At 41.0% G+C, this 13,845-nt stretch overlaps 1 protein-coding gene across 8 annotated transcripts in view; it reads left to right on the top strand.

The window, feature by feature from the left end:
* Positions 1 to 13,845, top strand: part of FNIP2 (folliculin interacting protein 2) — a 131,041-nt gene that overhangs the window by 61,218 nt on the left and 55,978 nt on the right. For 5 of the 8 annotated variants that reach the window (XM_036315295.1, XM_036315293.1, XM_036315294.1 and 2 more), the window contains exons 2-8: positions 2,982 to 3,108; positions 6,145 to 6,282; positions 8,932 to 9,032; positions 9,147 to 9,218; positions 11,298 to 11,398; positions 11,592 to 11,681; positions 13,242 to 13,313. In XM_036315295.1, coding sequence (XP_036171188.1) covers positions 2,982 to 3,108; positions 6,145 to 6,282; positions 8,932 to 9,032; positions 9,147 to 9,218; positions 11,298 to 11,398; positions 11,592 to 11,681; positions 13,242 to 13,313 — 701 coding nt within the window. The remainder of the gene's footprint in view (positions 1 to 2,981; positions 3,109 to 6,144; positions 6,283 to 8,931; positions 9,033 to 9,146; positions 9,219 to 11,297; positions 11,399 to 11,591; positions 11,682 to 13,241; positions 13,314 to 13,845) is intronic. The other 3 variants (XM_036315298.1, XM_036315296.1, XM_036315297.1) reach the window with 1 other exon arrangement.

The following is a 13,845-nucleotide window of genomic DNA, read 5'->3' as shown; positions in this document are numbered from 1 at the left end:
CTTCCTCCATCATTGGAGCAACCAAGCCTCCTACTTGCTCCAGCTCCGTGGCCACGGCTGGCTGAAAGCAGGTATCTGGGGTTTATTTACCTTCTGTAATTGAAACTTTGTTGCTTTGAGTGGAGCTCAGAGCTGCAGCGGCAGGCGGGGAGCTTGGCTTCCTCCATCATTGGGGCAACCAAGCCTCCTGCTTGCTCCAGCTCCGTGGCTGACGGCCACCATCTAGGTTGGGTTAATTTGCATATAGTTGCTCTGATTGCCTGGTGGGCGTGGCATAAGGCATAGCAAAGGTACGGTCAATTTGCATGTTTGTCTTTTATTAGTGTAGAACTGTAGATGGTTGTAGCGAGTGTTTTTAGTGATCTTGTAAAATTAAAATTTAGTGGTTTTAGTGATTTGGGGGCCCGATCATTGAACTTTTCAGTGGCAAATGCAGAAAACTAACTCCAGGAATGGTGTTCGTTATGGAATAGCTGCCTTTGATTGCCCACAGGAAGCGGTCTCTTTCCATTCCGTTGCTCACCTCTGCTTTCCTCCACGTTGACTTTATCTTCAGAAAGGCTCTCACCTCATAATGGCACCAGCAACTCCAGGGTTACCATTTATCAGCTGAGCAACTAAGTGGGAACTGGCCGTCACAGCCTAGCTGGACATCATAGGGTCATGTCTGATGGGCCAGGCCTGGACCGTGGACTATCTCTGGACTGAGAGTGGAAGAAAAATGATTTCCAGAATGCCCTTGCAATGTTATGAAAGTTGGGCATAGTAGCTTAGAACATGGTAGCTTAAGTTATTAAAAGAAAGTACAACCAGAACTTTATGTTTTTTTGGTGCTGGAATTTAAGAAAACACATCTGTTACCACTGCCTGAAAAAAGGAAAGGAGCAATAATGCACAGTTTGTGATTTTTTTTAAAAAAGTAGCATTATCAATTCTCTTAAGTAATTATTGCCATTTTGGAGCACTTGCTGTGTGTCAGCCTCTATGTCAGTGATGGTGAACCTATGACACGCGAACTCATTTTTTTGGTTGATTTTTCTTTGTTAAATGGCATTTAAATATATAAAATATCAAAAATACAAGTCTTTATTTTACTATGGTTGCAGATATCAAAACATTTCTATATGTGACACGGCACCAGAGTTAAGTTAGGGTTTTTCAAAATGCTGACACGCCGAGCTCAAAAGGTTCGTCATCACTGCTCTATGTGAAGCACTTTACATATTTCACTTAATTCCTATGGCAGGCAGCTTTGGGGGTGGGCAGTAACACTCTCATTGTGCTGATGAAGAAATGGGAGCTCAGCGAGTTCAGGTTTGAATCCAGACTTGTCTGACTTCACTTCAGTTATTCTGTCTCTTAGTTTTACAGTTTGTTTTTGTCAGTCTCTCTGTCTGTCTAACTCAGTGGTCGGCAAACTGTGGCTCGCGAGCCACATGCGGCTCTTTGGCCCCCTGAGTGTGGCTCTTCCACAAAATACCACGTGTGGGTACGCACGTACATTGCAATTGAAACTTTGTGGCCCATGCGCAGAAGTCGGTATTTTGTGGAAGAGCCACACTCAAGGGGCCAAAGAGCCGCATGTGGCTTGTGAGCCGCAGCTTGCGGAGCCGCAGTTTGCCAACCACTGGTCTAACTGTCCATCCTCTATCCCTTCAGGACAGCTCTTCTTCAGCATTCTCTAAGCAGGTAGCACCCCTTTTGCTTCAGGCACCCATCCAGTCCACCACCAAATCTTATCAGTTCTGCATCCTGAACATCTCTCCAGTATTTGTCTCCTTTCCTCCTGTCACTGTAGCCTTCATTATGAAGAGCCTGAATTCAATATAAACTCTATTTGGCCTTCCTGCTTCCAGTCTTACTCTGTCCCACCCTGTTTTCCTTAGAGCAAGCCAGATTGAACTTTAAAAAAGCATAGACCTGAGTTTATCAACCTTTGTTTACCTACTAGTAAGTGCTTCTGACTGTACTTAGGGCAGGATCCTGGCCTGCCTTCTCAGCCTACCTTTCAAGTTCTTTCTTTTCTCTGGCTTTTTTTCTTCCTTTCTCAATTGCATCACTTTTACATCTTACCATTTCCCTCCCTCTTACTGTGTTCTTCATTCTCACATTTTAGCTCTAACTCTTCTTTAAGTTTGTGTTTAAATGTCACTTCCTTAAATCATTTAGGGACTTCCCTGCCCCTCTCCCCTACCCCTTAATCTGAAAATATGAGAAGCTTTTAAAAAATGTATCTTTATTGTTGAAAGAATTACAGATGTTCCCCCCCCCCACCACCACCCCACTAGCCCCCTCCCCAGACCTTCACTTCACTATCGCATTCTGGTTTTATTTTTAATTCAGGAACAAACCTATGTTTAGAGCAGCTTTATCCCAGTATCTTTTGGTCTGCTTAGGAATAAGACATGCTTCCTTTATTTGTTATTGTTTTTAGCAATTTAGATGCTGTCCAGTAATGTACTTGATTTTTAAAACTTCTTTGCCAGAGCCAGCCATAATAGATGAAAATACTAAATCTTAGGATATATAATTTCTCCCGATTTGACCTGAGCACAGGTGGATGGGAAAGGAAGAGAGAAGGCTCTACTGACTTGCTCTGAATGGTTCCCAGCCCAATGACACAAAAGCTTGAACATCCTACGCCTCAGGTGTGTTCCCAGAACCCAGACATCCACATTCAGCTCTCTACACATGTCCTTAGGATTTCTGGCTACCATCTTTTCCCAAAACAGCTTTGGAAAGAGAAGCTTTCTCACCAGTGATTTATTATGTAAAGCAGTCTTCCCAACCTTTGTCATGGACATTGGCAATGTTTGTATGGCCCATTGGCGTCCACAGACAAGGCCGTCTGCCCCAGGTATGAAGGGATCACTGTCTCTGCATACTTGCGGCCTTCTGATGTGCACACAGGCACACAGGTGGGGAAGATTATTCCAGGTCATACAGATACCATAACTTCTTTCTCTTTTTTTAATCCATAGTTGGTCATGTTCGGAGTTTGACCTGAATGAGATTCGCCTGATCGTTTACCAAGACTGTGAAAGGCGAGGTAGACAAGTCTTGTTTGATTCTAAAGCTGTTCACAACATTGAAGAGGTGGCAACTCAGGTATGAAATGCACTTTTACTTTCATCTTTTTAGTTTGTGCTTCTAACAATCCCTTTCTGATCAATCACTTATTAATTCATAATTGTCTCTTTGGCTCTATGGTACACAGCCATTGATAGTTCAGAAGAAACATAAGAAAAGTTTCCCGACTTCCCCTCCATCTTCTGGGCTACATTTGTATTCTTTTGTTTTTTGCTTTTAATTCTCACTGAGGATATTTTTTCCACTGATTTCTAGGGATAGTGGAAGGGAGAGAGGAAGGGGAGAAAGAGAGAGAGAGAGAGAGAGAGAGAGAGAGAGAGAGAGAGAGAGAGAGAGAGAGAGAGAGAGAGAAACATTGATGTGAGAGAGAGACATCGATTGCCTCCTGCACCTGCCCCTATTGAGGCTGGGGAACCTGCCACCAAGGTACGTGTCCTTAACTGGGAATCAAACCAGTGACCCCTTGGTCAGTGGGCTGATACTCTGACCACTGAGCAAAACCAGCCAGGACTGCATTTGTATTCTTACTAATGCACAGATGAAACTGTTAGCAAGTAATTGTGACAGATGCCAAGCATTGCACTGTAAATATTACTAGAGGTGAATTTGCTGGTGAGTAGCAATCTAGTAGGATTTTAATACCAAATATGTGCAGCGTAAAAGGAAATCTGAGAACTCTAAAATTCATAAAGTGTTAGCCTGAAGGGAAAATAATTAGATCATTCTGTCAGTATTTCTCATAGACAATGCTACAGAGCACTGGGCTAAACACAATTAAATAGCTCCCCTCAGTGTGGGGCTTCAGCATGCTAACATGCCTTGTCATCTTCACTCAAAAGGGAGTGAGCTTTTGACCTGCCTGGCCAAAGAAGCTTTTATTTATTTCCTTTTCTCAGTGGGAGGCAGGGTGGTGGAGTTGGTGGTGAGGGGCAGGGCACGGGAGGACCTGGGGATGGGGCAAGTGAGGGCAGAGCAGCTTTGATCCCTTGGAGCCAGAACGGGAAAGGCAAAGTGATGTGTCCAGGTGAGGAGCAGAGTCTGGCCCTCCCTGAGTCTCCTGGACGTTAGTCCAGGGTACTTGCAAGTTGTCACCATTAGGCCTTTCATTCTCTTTTCAATAGTTATTCAGCTGTTTGCAAATTAGATAAATCCATTATATTCATTCTTTACTTGCTACCTATACTGACCAAATTCTGGCAGTTTACAGAATGTGTAGCTAAAGTAAATGAATAGTTTATGTCATGCTCTTTGTCTCATCAGGGCCAAGGGGCTGTTTTCCTGCTTTTGATAAGGATCCTTTCTGCAGGAAGGAAGTGTTTGGTTAAAGGCAGTTAGCTGGGTGGATTCTGTAGTGCATTAAAGTGGAAGTCTGCCAGATAGCTAATCATTACAGTAGTTGTTGGGCTTGTTGGGTAGGTTTGAGGGATGGGTGGGGGGTAAGAATTGAAATGTCTCAGGTGATTCACCTGTAAGCTTTAATGGTGGATTTGTATCAAAGTTTAGGTGAACACTTGACCCTTTGTTTGGTGGGCGGGACGTGGTTTCCCCTTCATTTCCCATATCATTTCCTGTTGCCCTGAAGACCTTGCACAGCTGGCTTAGTTGAGGGCTCCTAATGGTCATAACAGGTGGAGGAGGAAACAATTCTCACTGGTTTTCAAAAAGCAACTGGAATCTTTAGTCAGAGCAGCGCTGACACTGGCATCTGGAATATAGGCTTTTTTTGAAGCACTCGTTTTAATCAAAAAGGCAACTAGGTCCAGGGAGGTTTGTAATGTGCCCAAGGCTACAGGAAGTTCAGTGGGCGCTCTCTTCACTGTACCAGGTGCTATCTCCAATTATAGACTACTCAGAATGTTGTACCCCAGCCAAAGGCTCCAGCAGTTTGTGAGGCAGGTGTGGGCTTCGTGTCACTTTAGGTCCTCTGAGGGGCTGTGTTTCTGGCTTAAGTGGTATTAAGTAACAGCTAGATCTGAAGAGGGTGTTGAGGGAGTGTCAGATGCTCGGGAAAACCAAGTGCAACTTTGAATGCCATTACTTCTGGAGAGGCTGTTAAGGACCAGCACAGTTTACGTTTTCCTTACATTCTTTCCCCATTTTCAGCCCTCCACCCCCTTGGTAAGCACAATACCTCATGAGTTTGTATCAAGCGCATGCCTGCAGGCATTTGCATTAGACCACCAGTGTGACCCTCACATTGGAGATTAGATAAGCTGCAGTTGCATTCATGGTTTTCCAAGCAAAAACTGCACATGGAAAAACAAGACTTGGAATAGCAACAACTTACCATAGAGGGCACAGGATGCTTCTGTTGGGAGTACTATCTTTGGGTGTAGAAAGAAGGGAAAATTTAATAAAGATGTATCTTTATACCTTTATGTCATAAAATTAGCAGTGAACTCTGTTTAGGGAATGTATAGCAGATAACCTTCTAGTACCTCTAACCTTCAAAGGCCAAATTTCCATCACATGCTGTGCAACTCTCAGGAGCTCCGGTTTCAGAGTTTTGGCTTCATCTTTCACAAACTCAACTTCATGATTTTCTTTCCGATTACCTTTAAAGGAGTTTTAAAGGAGATGTGTCATTAAATACACAAACCCAGTCTTTCCAAATTAATATTTTTGTTTTCTTAGTTCCATTTGGAAAAAATTGGAATTTGAAGCAATGTCTTTCTCATTTTTTTTAAAATAAATTATGACTCTCTTTAATACTCAAAATCCTCTAATAATAAATACAGAGACCGGAGCTATTGATGATTTTGAAACATGAATTGGAAAGTAAATAATAGTGGCATTATTTAAAGAGGAGAAAGTCTTAACACAACCTACCACCTTCTGTCCAGTACTCTTCTCCAGCATTTTCCCTCCTAAATATTATAGATTCTTAGGAACCACATTTTGTCCTCAGTAGAAAAATAAAAATAAAAGCTTCTGGTTTCTATGCACTTAGCACAACATACAGAATGTTTTAACAAAGGAGTTCCCAATGCGGAGCGTGTTGAGGAACCCCGTTATATTTAGCCACACTCACCTTGCCTGTCTCTCCTAACCCAGAAAACAGAGGATGTCCCTATTAAAACGTCAGCCAAGTGCTGTCAGGGAGGCAGCAGCAGCACCAGCAGCAGCATCTCTTCCTACAGTTCTTCTGGGGGAGCCTCACAGTACGCGAAGGAGCAGCTTCCCAAGTACCAGGTACCCCATCCCTCTCATGTGGAGTGCCCCAGGGTGAAGTCATTGACGCTAATTTCTCCACAGGGAATAATGCCTGCTGGAGGGTTCCACTCCAGGAATATGAGAATCAGTGTAACAAAACGTGCTCTCTTAAATGTTTCACATCAATGCTGTTTTCATACGGTGGCTTTTATCTCCTGATAAAAACTGTGATCAAGCAGAGATAATACAACCCAATGAGGCAGAGGTAAACCCTCTGGTTTTGCTCCCTTGTTATGAGAAGCTGATTAATACACATGTGTTTCCCAGCTTTGTTATAAGAACTCTAAGGATTCTGGGAATGTACATGGGCCTTCTAAGAAAATAGCACTTGCTAGTAGAAGGGAGAAAAGAAAACCTTGAATAGGAGAAGGAAGGGCAAGATGTAACTTGAGTGTGAAGGACAGAGGGCTGGGAGCATCTTTTATGCTGGTGTGTGTGTGTGTGTGTGTGTGTGTGTGTGTGTGTGTGTGTGTTGTAAGTCAGTAGAGGCTAGGGATTAGAGTTATTGAGAAATGTATTGGCTAACTAGATATAAGAAAAGTTTTATAAGTATTAAATAGCAGAGGCTGTACATTGATGGAAGGTATATCAGTTTTTTCCTTTTTGATCCATGTAAAATTTTGTCTGTCATGTTGCTGGAAGAGCAAAGCCAAGGAAATAACTGGCAGCCACACGTCTATAGAGCTTTATTAATTTCCTGGTCAGGACTTGTGCCATGTATTTGCCTTTATTTCACAGAGCTCCTGGGTCTCAGAGTGTAAAATAAGCCCTGGCCGGTGTGGCTCAGTTGGTTGAGCATTATCTCATGCACCGAAAATTAACTGATTGAGAATCACACTTGGAATGTGGACCTTGTAGCCCAAGAAAAAGCAGATTATAAAAATGGAGGTCGTGTGTGGAAGTTACCAATAAAGAATATGAAAGCAAGTTGGTTTCTGTCTGTATGTAGTAAGAAGGGGTTAGTTTTAGCTGTAACCAGAGAGGAGCCTAATTAAACAAAGCTGATAGATTTATGTTTCTCTTTCCTCCTCTGCAAACACGTACAGGTAGATGTGTATATGTGTTTGTGTGTGTACATGAGTGTACTTGCGTGTATGTATGTATGCATGTGTATATTTGTAGTTAAGAAAGAACGATTGAGAAGAGGGTATTAAGGATGACTCCCATGTCTTTGCTTGGGTGGAAAGCACACTAGCAGAGACTGTGGCTGGTGGGCTGGGTCCCAGAGAGATGGTTGTTTTGTTTTAGTTAAGCTGTGCTGGGTTATATCTGTCCTGTTTGTCAGTGTGTCACCAGCATTTATAATAGGTGCTTAGAATCCTATATCCAATGCATTCACTCACATATCAGATGTTCATAATATTCAAATATATGTGAATGAATGCATTTTGGATATAGGATTCGAGAGTTCAAGGAGAGATTTGAGCCTAGAGCTAAGGATGTGGTGGATATTCCTATGCAAAGAATAATCAAAATCATAATGGTTGAGAATGCAGTAAGTGAATAGGAGGCCCCTCAGGGAACAACCCTGTTCAAGGGATGCTCTGGGAAAAAAGAGCTCTAAAGGAGTTACCAAGAGAGATACTGAAGAAAGCAAACTGGGAAGTGTCCATTGGAATTGACAGAGAGTCACTAGTGCAGTGTGAGTAGAGGAGACTGCAGTGGGCTAACAAGCAAATGAGAATGGGCAAAGTGGAGGCAGCAGAGTCCACCCTTTTGGATGACAAAGGGGACAAGAAAACCTGTCAAAAGCTAGAGGCATCAAATATTCAAAAAATATTTGTGTAAAACTTCAAAGGTACCAAACCATCTGTTATCTTTTGGAACCTGATGAACCCTGCCTGCACCAGTTGGCATTATTATCCAACGCTGTTCATTATTTGATTGAACAACACTGAACCCTATTTCTTTCCAGGATGTGTTCTTAGCACATTGCGAACCGCGTAGAAATCTCTAAGACATACGCTGGGGACCGCACGTTTTTCGGCAAACTGCACGTTATTTAAATCATCATAATGCACTTTAGGTGTTGTTTTTCAATAATTATAACATTTTTATTTACAAAAACAATTGAACAATTAAAGTTCCTAGTACTTTTTTAACGTATGGTACTGCGTAAAACATTTTCCTCTATGAAGAGGGACCAAACAAAATTTACATAAGTATCTAGATTTGCTCCTTTTTCCGTGGGCGTGAAAAACGAGAACACTCGTGAGCGGTCCTTAACAGATGGCGCGCGAAACACGAGAAAACTCCTGAGCGGTACGAAATGTGTTAGTACCAAGGAAAGAGTGACCCTGTTTCCTCCATAACATAATCTTTCTATGTAGAGTTTGTCAATGGAGATAATAAAAACATTTGTTTTTCATAACAAAATTAAAAATAATCTGATAAAACACTGGGATCCTTCTGAAGATATTGTGTAATAAGAAATCATGGGCATTAGTAATAATTTGAGAAAAAAGAGGCTATCATCATTAAGATCATAGAATGATCAATTGCATTGTGATAAGTAATTACCCACTAAACTAAAGAGGGATCCAGAGGTTAATGAACATTATTTCTATTGCCTTGTGTATCACACTGTGCCACACGCTAACTGATTTTGGTTTCTTTCGTGTGTGGCAGTACACAAGACCAGCTTCGGATGTCAACATGCTAGGGGAAATGATGTTTGGCTCAGTTGCAATGAGTTACAAGGGCTCCACCTTAAAGATACACTATATACGGTGAGTTTGGGCTTCTTTTTCTCCTGGTTGTGAGAAGTGGTATGGTGATATTGAGTCATTAATTCCAAAATGTATTTTGTTTCCTCCACCTGTCCCCCACCCACCCACACACAGCTCTCCTCCGCAACTGATGATTAGTAAAGTCTTCTCTGCTAGAATGGGCAGCTTCTGTGGGAGCACAAATAAGTAAGTTTGGAATTTTGCGTATCACCCCCCCCCCCCCGCCCTTTTTCTAGGTGGCTATTTCTGGATACAGTAATTCTTCAAGGGCCATAATGCCTTTTGAAATGAGAAGCAGGGTAAGTCCACATTAACACAGGGATCTTAAAAGTGGACATTTTCCTATACACAGTGCACATGAAAAGGCTTTTTGACTTTATCAGGTGGACTTAAAAACAAATAACCGCTTCTCTGTATCTTTTGGGTCCCTCTGGTGCCCACTATGTTCTTACTACCATCACTAAGCTTCCACACCCTAGAACAGTGCTCAGCAAACTGCGGCTCGGGAGCCACATGCGGCTCTTTGGCCCCTTGAGTGTGGCTCTTCCACAAAATACCGACTTCTGCGCATGGGCCACGAAGTTTCAATCGCACTGTACGTGTGCGCCCGCACGTGGTATTTTGTGGAAGAGCCACACTCGAGGCCAAAGAGCCGCATGTGGCTTGCCAGCTGCAGTTTGCCGACCACTGCCCTAGAAAATGAACAGCAAAGGGAGGAAAAAGAGGAATCACATTAATGAGTTTATGGAACTTACCAGTCTTTTTGTCCTTTAAAACAAACTTGAAAACGTGTTTGTTAGTGTGTTTATTTGTTTAAGGAACAAAGTGCACAGAGAGTCTGCCCAGGCTGCTGAGGACCTGTTTGGCAGGACGGGTTGTCCATGCCTGCATCTAATCAGCTGTCAGTGTGGCCTCTGTGCTCGGCTGGTTCTTGGGCTGTGCAGTTTTCTGATTTTCACTCAAGAGTTTTTTCTTCCTCTAATTATGTACTTCTGTGTAGATGAAAAATACTGAAATAGCTAACTTAACTCTTATTCTGGTACATTTGTTTATATATTTTGAATTTTACTAGCAGGCATATTTTATATACTTTTAAAATATAAACACTTGCAATACTTTGGTACATTTGAAAGAAAGGTTAGTTATAAATCAAAGGGGCATCCTTATGAGTGAAATGAAGGCTGTTATCCTGGGAAATTAAAAATATATTGCTTTGTAGATTTGAGTACCATCGTGTAAATCCGCTTACTCTTCAACAAAGTAATGGATTTATTTGTTCGAGCACTTAGCATTGGACTGTCATGACTTAGGCCAGTATGAGAAGTGATGTTTATTTCTTGTGAGAGATTCTTTTTCAGACCCTTGATATTACCTGAACATTTATTGCCTGAACTCCCTGTAGTAGAATATTGAGCTCAGATTTCACTAAAAATTACTGTGGCCTCATTATTCTGTATTACCTTCAAAATATTTATATTTATTTTACTTATTATAAATACAATGAATTATTAAAATCTGCTTCCCTCACAAATTTTTAGATATTGCGAACTCAAACTTCTGTAGGAATCATATCAATTTCTGTTGTATTCTCTTCCTGAAAAAAGTTGCTGAATTGCTCATTGATGTTAACTAAGAGTTCAGATTAATTTTGTTGTGAAGATATTTATAAAATTACCTTTGAAATGAATAATAACATCTTGAGTGTCAGTCACTAAAACAGAAGTTAGAAATTAATAGCAATATCCTATGTGTCAGCCACTGATCAAAATTTGTAGAGTTTGGCCCTGACCTGTGTGGCTCAGTTGGCTGAAGTATCGTCCCATACACTCAAAAGTCTTGGATTCAATTACTGGTCGGGGCACATGCCCAGGTTGCAGATTAGACCCCCCAGTCGGGGTGCTATGGGAGGCAACTAATTGATATTTCTCTCTCACATCAATGTTTCTCTCTCTCTCCCCTTCCCTTTCTCTCTCTAATGAATTGTTAAACATTCATAGAGTTTGGTATCCCATGTAATGGGAAACTGTTAGGAATGCATTGTTTGGTTTTATAGGTTGGACTGCCTCCAAAAAGCTTTTCTTTTCTTTTTCTTTAGCAAGTTCCCCTAAAGTTATCTCACACTGGTAGATGTAAGACTATTCATTTATAAAGAAAAGTCTGAGCAATTGATAAGGTGTCTATATTTGAGATTCTCTTAGAAAGCAGCTTTATTCATCTCTTGACATTTTTCTTCTCTCTCTCCCTTCCTCCCCTCCTGGGATTTAGTTTGCAAGACAGCTTTGAATACATCAACCAAGACCCCAACTTGGGAAAGCTGAACACAAATCAGAATAATTTGGGTCCTTGTCGTACTGGAAGTAACCTAGGTAAAAATCAGCCCCATGAATGGGTTCTTTCTTTCTGAATACTACTGTTGTAAGTGTGTGTTTTGCTTTATTTGAGTTTATTGTGTTGTGTTTTTTTGTGTGGTTTTTTTTTTTTTTTTTTGCATTATCTTGAATCTGTGTTTATTTTTTGTGTATACTTTGTTTGCCCTCCTCTGTGTGTTTCTGTCCCTAGGTCTGCTGCAGGCATGCAGCAGCAAGCTGCTGCAGGGGGTGGCAGAAGGAGGACCTCTCCGGCTCACCCGGAGTGCTTCTTTCTTTGCAGGTTTGTGTGGAATGCTGAGTATGGTGTGACCCACACACATATTAATAAATCCTGGGAAGGTTCCTAGAAAAAAATCCTATTTGGTACCTCTCTAGAAATCCAAGGGGCTCTTGGCGATATGCAATATTCGTTTCAAATGCAGCCAAGTTCATGGTGTTTTGAAAATTTCACCAGTGAACCTCTCTTGTCAATGTCTTTGTTAAACCCTAGGGTAAGCTGATTTTGGTCTGAAATGAGCCCTTAGTGTTTCTAAGAGGATTACATTTTCTAATTTTTGTAGGCCTCTTCTGCTGCTATGAACCTTTCCCCTTTGCCATGGTATCTTTTATTCATGTGTTCACCTGCATTCGTACCTGCACGGAGTTTCTTCAAAAATCACTCTAATAAAAGCATGGAAGACATCTCTCTCTCTCCCTCTCTCTCTCTCTCTCTCTCTCTCTCTCTCTCTCTCTCTCTCTCTCTCTTTCATTTAAGCAGTTTAAACAAAGTTTTTAGGTTCTTTACAGGTGTAATCATCTCGGTCTCTGTGGGTAGGTAAAGTCTGAGATTTAATTGGCCTTGCTAGCTAAGTCTGTTGAATGGCTGTTGTAGTCTGGCATGATTAACAAGTGTGGGAACCTTCATCACTAACATTAAAGGTTGTGTTTATGGCAAATGGTATTCTGTTCTTCGTTGTAGCCTGAAATATGCTTAAACGCTATAGTTAACTGATGCCCCAATAAAACTGACACCTTCCTACCTACTTAAAGTAAGGATAACATGTTTATATATTCTGTAAAATTGTGAAAATAAACAGCTTCAAAAAATAGCAAGTTTATTAATCAGGCAGGGCCCTGGGTTTCAAGCTTTCTGTGGCAATATGTCATCTGCTTTCTAGCTCGATAAGAATGCAGTTGCAGTTTGAATCAATCTGAAGCATTCCTAGAAGTCTGTAATATTTTAGTGTTTTCTAAACTTCATGCCAGGACATGAGTTTTTCTAAATAACTGCAGTAGTACTGTATATGGGTGTACATGGAAAAGAAGTGGAGGAAGAAATATTTAAAAATGAATATGTGCTTTCTATCTGCCAAGAGAGTGGGTTACAAACAGAGAAACATTTTTTACATTTATGAAATGGTTTTCAAGTATTTTTCTTCCTTGAGTTGCCTATAGTTATGACTAAAACTGATTTTAAAGCATTTTGAAAATACAGTGCTATTTAAATGCTACTCCTAATGAGGAAAATGGCTAAAACTATCTGCCTGAGAATGTTTGTTCATTGTTTTAACTGCATCACTAGTTGATTATTCAGTTTTTTAGAGATGAGCATCACTCAAAAAAGTTTATATGCTACAGTAGGATAGTGAAGGCAAGTCGTTACTTGGTTCTGCTTTCTTCTTACTCTCTTTGTCTTTTTATGCATTTAATTTTGATTCCTAATTAATCTCTATATAAATTTATGCCAATCATCAATAGCGGTAGCCTATTTTGAAATTCAAACATTATACTCACTGAAAAAAACAACAACTTCCTTCTTTGAAGAGCCCACTAACATGGTTTCCTTTTGCCTTTATCTTAGCACATAGCACTCCAGTTGACATGCCAAGCAGAGGGCAGAATGAAGACAGGGACAGTGGCATTGCTCGATCAGGTATTTGTATTTCCTTTTATTGGTTTATTTAACAGACTGAACTCTTCACACTGGTGAAGTAGTCGGGAAAATAGAAGACTGGCCTCCTCTTCTGGGGTTTTGTTTTGTTTGTTTTGTTCTTCTCCATATTCCAAGATAGCCTCACATATCTGAAGATCTAGAACTTTGATGCTCAGCATCTAGGAGTGATTGCACAACATGGGCTGTTTTTTTTCTATTACCCAAACTAATATGAGACTAAATATATTTTGAGAAATTTATTTTTAGAGGGACGCTTCCTTGAGCTGATTGTACTGGGAATTTGCTTGCTGAATATTGACTGTAAAATGAGGGGAAGGAAAATATGTGTGGAAGTAACTTTACCCATGACTCAGGGAGGGCCTGCCAGCTGACGTGGCCACCCCTTCTTCTATCCTAGAGTCACTCCGTCTAGATTTTATCTCAGGCACCCTCTCTCTCCTTACTTTAAGCCTGAGCTTTCCTAATACTGGTGGTAAGATCACTTGGTTTCTGCTTTAGGACACGATTCTGC

This window comes from Myotis myotis, unplaced genomic scaffold (assembly GCF_014108235.1).
Source record: "Myotis myotis isolate mMyoMyo1 unplaced genomic scaffold, mMyoMyo1.p scaffold_m19_p_6, whole genome shotgun sequence".
Lineage (NCBI taxonomy): Eukaryota > Metazoa > Chordata > Mammalia > Chiroptera > Vespertilionidae > Myotis > Myotis myotis.
This window is presented reverse-complemented; position numbering and strand designations above follow the sequence as displayed.